Source organism: Microtus oregoni, unplaced genomic scaffold, assembly GCF_018167655.1.
Source record: "Microtus oregoni isolate MIOR12 unplaced genomic scaffold, Mior012 000023F_ref0000262, whole genome shotgun sequence".
Taxonomy (NCBI): domain Eukaryota; kingdom Metazoa; phylum Chordata; class Mammalia; order Rodentia; family Cricetidae; genus Microtus; species Microtus oregoni.
In genome coordinates, this window is record NW_024543082.1 from 36637881 (window position 1) to 36647744 (window position 9864).

General features: G+C 50.1%; 1 protein-coding gene across 1 annotated transcript; it reads right to left on the reverse strand.

Moving 5' to 3' along the window:
- Nucleotides 1-4009: 4009 nt before the first annotated feature.
- On the reverse strand, nt 4010-6184 carry Olig1 (oligodendrocyte transcription factor 1). The gene has a single exon (XM_041672792.1). The coding sequence runs from the start codon at nt 6133-6135 to the stop codon at nt 5341-5343; it is 795 nt and encodes a 264-aa protein (XP_041528726.1). The 5' UTR covers nt 6136-6184; the 3' UTR covers nt 4010-5340.
- Between the last annotated feature and the right edge of the window lie 3680 nt (nt 6185-9864).

Below are 9864 nucleotides of genomic sequence, written 5' to 3' on the forward strand. Positions count from 1 at the left end.
CTGGCTTCTCCTACCAACATACAATGTGCCGGGATAGTTAGCTAGTGCAAGCACACTGTGCCGGAGTAGTTAGCTAGTGCAAGCACACTGTGTCAGGATAGTTAGCTAGTGCAAGCACACTGTGCCGGGGTAGTTAGCTAGTGCAAGCACACTGTGCTGGGCTAGTTAGTTAGTGCACTGCACAGTGTGCTGGGGTAGTTAGCTAGTGCAAGCACACTGTGCTGGGGTAGTTAGCTAGTGCACTACACAGTGTGCCGGGGTAGTTAGCTAGTGCACAGCCCAGTGTGCCGGGATAGTTAGCTAGTGCACTGCACAGTGATCCGGGATAGTGAGCTAGAGCACCACACTGTGTGTCAGGGTAGTTAGCTAGTGCACGGCACTGTGTGGTGAGATAGTTAGCTAGTGCACTACACAGTGTGTCAGGGATAGTTAGCTAGTGCACAGCACAGTGATCAGGGATAGTTAGCTAGTGCACTGCACAATGTGCTGGGGTAGTTAGCTAGTGCACTGCACAGTGTGCTGGGGTAGTTAGCTAGTGCACTGCACAGTGTGCTGGGATAGTTAGCTAGTGCACTGCACAGTGTGCTGGGATAGTTAGCTAGCAGACTGCACAGTGTGCCGGGATAGTTAGCTAGTGCACTGCACAGTGTTCAGGGATAGTTAGCTAGAGCACCACACTGTGTGTCAGGGTAGTTAGCTAGTGCACGGCACTGTGTGGTGAGATAGTTAGCTAGTGCACTACACAGTGTGTCAGGGATAGTTAGCTAGTGCACAGCACAGTGATCAGGGATAGTTAGCTAGTGCACTGCACAGTGTGCTGGGGTAGTTAGCTAGTGCACTGCACAGTGTGCTGGGATAGTTAGCTAGTGCACAGCACACTGTGCTGGGATAGTTAGCTAGCAGACTGCACAGTGTGCCGGGATAGTTAGCTAGTGCACTGCACAGTGTTCAGGGATAGTTAGCTAGTGCACAGCACACTGTGCTGGGATAGTTAGCAAGTAGACTGAAGCTCTAAGCACTGGTTTCCAGCCTCACCTCACATGTGAGCAACCAGTGAAGACTGAAAGAGAAAAAAAGAACCACCCCACCAGAGCCAGAGAGATGGCTCAGAGGCTAGGAATGTGTACTGCTATTGCAGAGGACCCAAGCTCAACTCCTAGCACCCATCTTGGGTGCCTGATAATTACCAGCCATTCTAGCTTCAGGGGAATCCAGTACCTATGGCCTTCGTGGGCATCTGAACGCAGGTGCACATACCCTACACAGCCACACACATATACATGCTATTTTTAACAATCTAGGACTGGAGAGATGGCTTAGAGGATAAGAGCACCAGCTACTCTTCCGAAGGACTCAGGTTCAATTCCCAGCACACACATGAAGGCTCACAGCTGTTTGTAACTCTGGGTCTAAGGGATCTGATTCTCTTTTCTGGTTCTCCAGGTCACTGTGTGTATGTGATATACAGGTAGACTTGCAGGCAAACGTTCACAAACATAAAATAAAAATCTATAACAAAAAAGACCCCATTAAACCTGAGGCTGGGTGGATGAAGTACTTGCTGCATATGTGTGAGAAGCCCAATCTGCAGGTCCAGGGTAAAAACCGCACAAAAGCCAGGTGGGTAGGCATGGTAACCGACCTGTAACCTCAGCCCTCACCCAGGAGGCAGACAGGGATCCTCAGGGAGAGCTTTCTAATTAGCCCGCGGGTGAGCTGTCAGTTCAGGGGAGACTTTACTTCAGTATATAAAATGGAGAATGGGTGAAAGAGACTCTTTCATACACAGCACCCCCAGCTCACACAAATAAAACCCTAAATCATGTGGGCAATGTGGATGATCTGTTGTTGATATCCTGAGGGAAGCGCAGTATTTTGCATATGTGAAGTGGAGTCTCTTTGCTGATAGAACTACTTAATTAAATATTTCACACAGCAGTGTTTCCATACTTGGTACAATTGCTCTTCCTTGGGAGAGATTGCCTGTCAGTAGGCATCACTATGCTAGGGAAATCCCACGATGCCTTTCTGCTTTTCATCTGTTCAGTTACTGACCTCTCACTGGCCTTCAACACACAAGCCAACTTTCTCGTCTGCGTGTTCTCACCCACCCACCCATCCCCGCTTCCGTTCTATTCTCTAGGATTGCTGGGATTGCACACCGATGGGTGAACACAGGGATGTTTTTCTAGGCACCAAACTACAAGCTCCTTTTCTGTCTCAAAGACCCAGCCAACACTTTCTGCATTGCTACTCCCCTCAAAACTGTTGCTTTATCCCACTCCATCTGAAATCGAGGGAGGTGGGACTTCAGCACCTTCCCTTGCCAACGTGATGGAGCCTTGCAGACTTGAGAAGCCATTCTGCTCTATGATGCATGCATCTAAGCTTAAACCTTCTTCCTGAAGGATCCGCTGTCCCAGGGATGCTAGGAGATTCGCCTTGGCTCTTGACACTGTATATGATGATCTCTGACTTATCCAACAGGGCTCCTGGATGCCTGCCGTGGCAATCTACTTAGAACATGAACTTATGAGGAGCAGTCCTACCAACTTTGCTCAGCACGTGGCTAACACAACGCTACGTGCAGGCAGATCATGTAAAGATTTTGAAAGTGCCCTGTCCTGGTTGGTGGTGTTATTAGTCAGGTTGATACAAGTTAACATCATTTGGGAAAAGGGAACCTCAGTGGAGAAAATGGCCCCATAAGACTGGCTTGTGAGCAAACCCAGCTCACTGTGGGTGGGGCCACCCCAGGCATGTGGTTCTGGAGAGTGTAAGAAAGTAGACTGAGCAAGTCGTGGGGAGCAAGCCAGTAAGCAGAGTCCCTCCATGGCCTCTGCTTTGGTTCCTACCTGAAGTTGCTGCTCTTAGTGGTGGAGTATGACCTGAGAATTGTGGGCTGAAATAAACCCTTTCCTCCCCAGGCTGCTTTAGGTCATGGTGTTAGAATACATAAATAGAAACTCTAAGACATAACCCAAAACAATCCTGTACATCCTTACCAATTCACTCACCACCTTCGGCAGTTCGAGGGTTTAGTTTCATTGGTTTGAAAATCACACACACTGAGTTTTCCAATCAGGCATGGGTGCTTGCTCTATTTACAACCTGAGAAAGGGGATGAGGTAGGACTTATACTCACTGACTTCCTACTCTGCAGCTGTCTGGGGTGGCGGGAGCGAGTCTCTGCTGGATGAGAGACAGGAAGGAAGTGTTTCTGAGCTAGCAATATGGTTCTGTGCTTTTTTCCACCCAGAGCCTGATTTGGTTTTAGCAGCTGGTTGTTTCCTCTTCTGCCCCTCACTGGGGTGTGAGGTAAGCAAGGGTAGGCAGAGAAAGAGAGAAGAAAGAGAAAGGAAGGTCTGGGAGGGATGAGCCTCCTTTTCCAGGCTGGTGTGCAGGGCTGTTCTCCTTTGTGCAGCTGGGTTCCCTCAGGACAGAGGCAGCAGTAGCATCTCTTCAGCTTCCTTGGTGTGTTCTCAAAGCAAAAGTTCTTCTTCTCTGTATGCATGCCCCAGGCAAGTGTAAAAAACCAAAAAAAAAAAAAAAATTAAAGCACTTCACCTACGACTAGGTGTCCTTGCACTTCCCTCAGCTAAAGGGGGGTGGGCAACAGACGTTCATACAGAACCTGCCTGTGAAGAAGTCAGCATTTCAAATTTTTATTTTCTTTCTTCTCTTGAGGAAGGGTCTCCTGTATCCCAGGCTAGCCTTGAACTCAAAGGTATCCTCTTGCCTCCATCGGGAGGAAGCTGTAGTTAAAGAAGACCTAACTTCTCCGTTTGACCAATCACCAGTCTCTGGAATTTCTCCTCCCTCTTCCAGGCACCCTCCCACATCTCTTCCATTTCCAGCTGACGCCTGGATGTGAATGACAGTTGTCTGTTCATTGGTTTATCTTACAATTCAGGAACTCAAGTTTTGAAATACGGACACCCAATCACTTAACTGCTAACCTCCACCCCCACCTTGAGACTCGACCGTGGTACAAGGACTTTTTATTTAACAAACAGATGAGAAATGTAAAAATTTGACGGTTGATGTTTTATTTTGTGTTTTCGGTACAGTTTGTTGGGGGTGGGGGGAGGCGACGAAGTTAGAGGTCCAATAAAATGCCAGTTAAATTCGGCTACTGTCAACAACCCAAAACTTCCAACATAAAAATCAAAGCAAGCTGGTGAAGATTATGAGATAATCTTGGGCACTTTCCTAACACTAAACACAAACCAAGACGCGGCCGCCACTCGTGCACGCGTCCACGGAGTTCTTCAGCTGCAAAGTCGCGGTTAAAGACCAGCACGCTGCCGCTAAAGGGCTAGCGCCTTCCCGCCTGCGGCGCAGCTGGGTTTGTCCAGCCAGACGCTGGCGGTTTGGAATCCTCGCCCACCTCCACATACTGTAATGAGAACGTTAATTACCGAGTTTCACAAGCCTGCTCTACGAAAAGCTTTGTTACCTATTTTAGTAAGTCCGGGACACAGATGCGTGGAAGGTGATTGGTGTTTTGTTTTCAAGCAAGCTCGAATGTTGGTTAAACTACCTTTGGGGGAAAAAAGAAACTAAGTAGATTTCCAGGATTTAAGGAGTGGATACTCTGCAGCAAAACAGCTCATGCTCGAGCCTGAAAAACTGAACTGTGAGGCCAGGCGAACTTCCCCACTCCGCACACCCAGCGACCATGGCGCTCCCGCCGCCCGCGGGCACCTACACTACACCCTAGGAAACTCAGGGCCGTCCAGGGCAGTTCATTCTCAACACCCTTGCTATTTGCACCCTTGGCCTGGGCTCTCTAGCCCTCCTAGGTCCGCATGGGTTTGGTTGGTGGGAGCAAGTGAGCCTGTGCGCTCAGGTCTGGGACAAGGAAAGAAAGCCCCTCTGGATCAACGCTGTTGGGGAGCAGTCCCTAGGCCTGGGAACTGGCGGGTCCCAGGACACCGAGGTCGTGGGCATCCTTTCTCTGCACCAAGGGCAACCCGACTGTGCCGCACCGCTGACTACCATCCTCCCTGCCACGCGAGACCAGAGCTACAGGGAGATACGCGGATTACCCCTGTCACTGAGTGAATTTAAGGTAAGGATGTGATGGCTTCTGTCTCTAAAGAGGTGGAATACTTCTAGAACCCCAAGCAACTGCGTCGCTCCTTGGAACACCAACACTCACTGGGTCACTTTAATTTCCGGGGAATGGGGCCAGGGAGGAAGGCGCCCTACAGTCTGTCGTCTAGGCGAGAAGTCTGGAAATGTCCTTCTTATTGGGGCCAACTCTCCTTAGATCCAGGACGCGGGAGCGCGGGAAGATTGGCTGAGGTCGCGCCCCGCCCCGGACCCAGCCAGCCCTCACTTGGAGAACTGAGCTTGCACCGCTGCCAGGCCCAGGCCAGTGGGGACCAGATGCGGGAATTTGCACACCGCACACGAGCAGAGGCCCGGGCCACCTGCGCCACCAGCGGGTAGAGCGAACTGGCCGCACGGTTGCTCGTCGAGCGCTAGTGACAGGTACTTGGTGGGGCGCAGTGTTTCGGGGGGCCCTACAGCGCCGGGTGCTAGCAGCACAGAGCCGGGCGCAGCGGCCAGCAAGGGCAGGCCGGCCAGAAGTAGGCGCGGGGCTGCGGGCCCCGCACCCTCGCCGAGCGCGCGGCGCAGCTCCTGCAGGGAGCTTCCCAGCAGCAGGATGTAGTTGCGGGCAAGCAGCAGCGTAGCGATCTTGGAGAGCTTGCGGCCGGGTGCTCCCTGGCAGTGAGCCGCCGAGTAGGGCAGGATGACTTCGCGCAGTGCATCCATGGCCAAGTTCAGATCCTGCATGCGCTTCCGCTCGCGGCTGTTGATCTTGCGCCGCAGCTGCTGCTGCTGCTGTTCCTCTTTGGCGTCGGCCCGGGCACCCCGGGACTCCGGCGCCCTTCCGAACAGCGGCTCGGAGAGCGGTGCTTCTGGCTTCTCGCGCGCAGCCTTGGGGAGGAGGGCCGCAGTGGAAGAGGAAGAGGGTGTAGAGGAGGTGGACGACGAAATGGGTGGCTGTCTGTAACCCACCAGCTCGTAGAGCGAAGTCCCAAGCTGCACGTCTCCCGGCCGCTGTGGCCGCAGCATGGTCGCGGGAGCGGCGTTCACGCGCGCCTGAGAAATCGCATAGTACATCTGGGGTGGGGGGCGGTGGGGGCGACCGAGGGCGCCCTTCACTAACGCCCGGGGGTGGGCCGGCCGGCAAATCGCCCTCCCCGCGGACCTGCGCAAGGGCGGACGATGGAGAGGCGCACTCCGCGCCTGACACCTTTAAACCCGGCTTGGGAACCTGAGAGGATCGCGGCTGGTGGGGTGCAGCCAATGGAGGAGCAAGGCTGGCCACAGGCGAGCTTTCATTGGCTGCCTGTGTCGAGGTGCAGCCAGAGTCCCTGGGGATGGTTATCTTGGGCGCCTGCGCGGGTTTCATAGTACCCGCCCCGGTAGGGAAAGAGGGGAGCGTTAGAGTAAAACACCCTCCTTTCTTGCATAGTTCTAGTTCCTCTGGCCTGGTTAAAATGGCTATTGACTCTCTCCCTCTTCTCTCTAGCTCGAATACACCTTTACACGCGTCCTTATAAAATGTGGTCCGCCTGCTATCCCAGCATTTGGGACTGCTTCAGCTGGCACGAAGGAGACCAGCATGCGGTCATATAGCAAGTTCCAGGCCAGTCTGGGTTACAAAGTGTAAAAGAAATGTAGTCAAATACTCGTAATATAGCGTATGCTATGCCTAAGCGCACGTTCTGTCGTGTTAAGGCCTGTCCATTCACATGGTTTGCAACCGATCTCCAGGACCTGTTTGCTTCTGGCAAACTTAAACCATCCAATAGACGCACGTGCGCGCGCACACACACACACACCCCTTCTGTATAACTCTTTATAACCATTAAAAAGAAAACCTTCCCTGCTTTTGCTCATTTGCTTTCTGTTTGCTGTGATAAAGATCACAGCCACAGCAGCCTGGGGAGGGAGACGTTCATTTTCCTTTCTCTTGCCAGTCATAGCTCCTCACTGAGGGAAGACAGGACAAGAACTCAAGCAGGCACACAGGCAAGAACCAGGAAGAGCCCACTGAGGAAAACTGCCTTCCTGACTTGCTTCCCAGGCTGCTACCTTTCTTTATCTAGCACAGGACTGCATGCCCAAGAATAGTGCTGCTCACAGTGGGCGACATCAATTAGCAACGAAGAAAACGCCTCTGTGAGGTGCCCACCAGGCTGATCTGATAGAGACAATTTCCTCATTTGAAGTTCCCTCTTCCAGGGTATGTCAAGCTGACAACCAGGACGAGCCACCACTTCTCCACCTTAGTAATCCCCACCCCGGTTGGGTCTGTATGATTGTTTTGCTCAGAGCGTCCTGTATAGGCTGTATGTGTATGATCAGAGTGTCCCATCTAAGCTGCATCCAAAAGTACTTGTCTTTAGTGACTGACTCATTTTGGTGACTTAGCATGTGTTCAAGCTTTATCCATGTTGGATAGAGTATGTATCTAAATTCTTATCCTTACACATTTTTTTTGAGACAGAGTCTCTTGTATTCCAGGTTGACCTCCAATTCAATATTTATGAGAAGACAACCTTGAGCTTGTGATCCTCCTGTCTCCCCATTTCCCAGGTGCTGGGATTAGAAGCAATCACTAGGATACCCAGTGTGTGCACTGGTTGGGATCTGGAACCAGGGTTTTGTGCATAGTGGACAAGCTTTCTACCAACAGACTGTACCCACAGCCTGATTTCTTCTTCATGAAAGCCAAACAGCACCCTACACAGCCCAGTAATAGATTATATTTCCTGCAATCATTGTGCCTTTCATTTATCTAGGAGTTCACAGAGGTTGCCTTCAACCTTATTGTTATTATTATTATTATTATTATTACTCCCATGAAATGGATATATTCTGGTTGTGTTTTTTAACTATGACATTTTCCATCAGGTTCGGAGAAAGCAAAGTCTGGCTAGCTGACCGTGGCAATAGGATGGGTTCTCTCACTCTCGCCCCAGCTCTCTGGTCCAGAGATCTATAGGGATGGCAGAGTCTTAGGGCTTAGATTTGTCTCTTCCTCCCCCAGAGGATGTGAGGTCATTTTATCAGTGACTTGACTCTTGCTTAAGCAAAACCTGCTCTGGCTCTTATCAGAAAGCAACACCCTACATTCCTATCTGTTAAGGGTGGAACCAAAGCTTTCTCTTCCCCAAGTTCAGTAGGATTACTCAGTGAAGACTTTCATCTCTGAACATAAGCAGGGCATACATCTGCATCTTGTCGAGAGTCAAGGAATGTCCCTAGGAGGAGCAATTTGGTACCTAAACTTCTACAGTTCTCAACTTCCTTAATGCTGTGACGCTCTAATACAATTCAACATGGTGTGGTGAACCCCAGCTATAAGATTGTTTTTGTCGTGAATTCATAACTGTAATCTTGATGCTGTTATGAATCTTAATGTAAATATTTGTGTTTGTGATGGTCTTAGATGAGCCCTGTGAAAGGGTTGTTTGGCCCTCGAAGGGGTGGTGACCCACAGGTTGAGAACTGCTAATGTGAGCCAAGGGGCTCTGCCTTGAACTGGTGCTTGCTATGGGTACCCATTGCTGTGCTTGCTCATTTCAAGACTGTTGTGTGTCTTGTTCTTCTACCAGTGTTCATCCCAGCTTCCAACCTCAGACTGAACTTGTAGCATCCTGTACCAGGGCAGCGTCACACGGCTTTCTTCTTTGCCGGATAGTTCCCATCTGCCCTCTTTCATCATGCTTGACCAACCATTGACAGAGTCTCTCTAGCCTCGATTGTCTTGTGTGGGTACCATCTTGTCCGGTTGGGATGGTTTTCAGAGCAGGGGGTCACCCTGTTTGTTTCTGCATCTGATGGTTTCAAGATCTCCACCGGCTCACAATAATCAGCTCCTCCTTCAAATGCGCAAATGCCCAGTAAAGGAGGCTTGCAGAGAGGAGGAAGCTGGTAGTGTCCCTCACTCCAGAAGGGCCTTGTCAGACATGGTGAGAGGAGGCCACTTGGGGAGAGAAGAGGAGGATCTAAGAAAACAGGTTCAAAAACAAATCCTACCAGACAGGAAGCAAAACAAAGAGACTCCAAGGAAACAAACAGCAAGAGACCTCAGCACCTCACTAATCACATCGCCCTTAGGCAGAGCTGTTGTTGGTTGCTTTTACTCTTTTGGGGGGCCCACTACCCAGCTCCCAGATAAATACACATGGAGGTGCATTCTTACTTTTGAATGCCCTGCCTTAGCTTGGCTTATTTCTAGCCAGCTTTTCTTAAGTTATCCCGACTACCTTTTGCCTCTGGGCTTTTATCTTTCTCTGTTCTATATACCTTTATTTACTACTTACTCCATGGCTGGATGTGTATCTGGGTGGCTGGGCCCTGATCCTCCTCTCCTCCTTTTCTCGCTCTTAGATCTTCTCTTCCCAGTTTTCTCCTATTTATTCTCTCTGCCTGATAGCCCTGCTTGTCCTTTCTCCTGCCTTGCTCTTGGCCATTCAGCTCTTTATTAGACCAGTCATGTGTTTTAGACAGGCAAAGTAACACAATTTCACAGAGTTAAACAAATGTAACATAAAAGAATGCGACACATCTTTGCATTGTTAAACGTTTGTTTCACAGCAGAAACAATTGTGATATATCTTTAATATTCTACAACATAGAGCGGTCTGAAATATTTTCATGGATGCTTGCATTTGGCTCTAACAAGACCCTGGTAGCTGGGCATTTTTTTATTCCTATTAAAGGTGGTAAAACAAACAAAAACTGAGGCTCTCAGGGAGTGTTGAACTACTGAGTTCCTTCAGGTAGGATAAGCAAAGCTTCTTTATCAACAAATGTCTTCTTAAACCACCCCCTCTT

What these genes read in the sequence shown, in the direction of transcription:
- Olig1 (XM_041672792.1), bottom strand. Translation starts at nt 6,135, where the DNA reads ATGTACTATGCGATTTCTCAGGCGCGCGTGAACGCCGCTCCCGCGACC.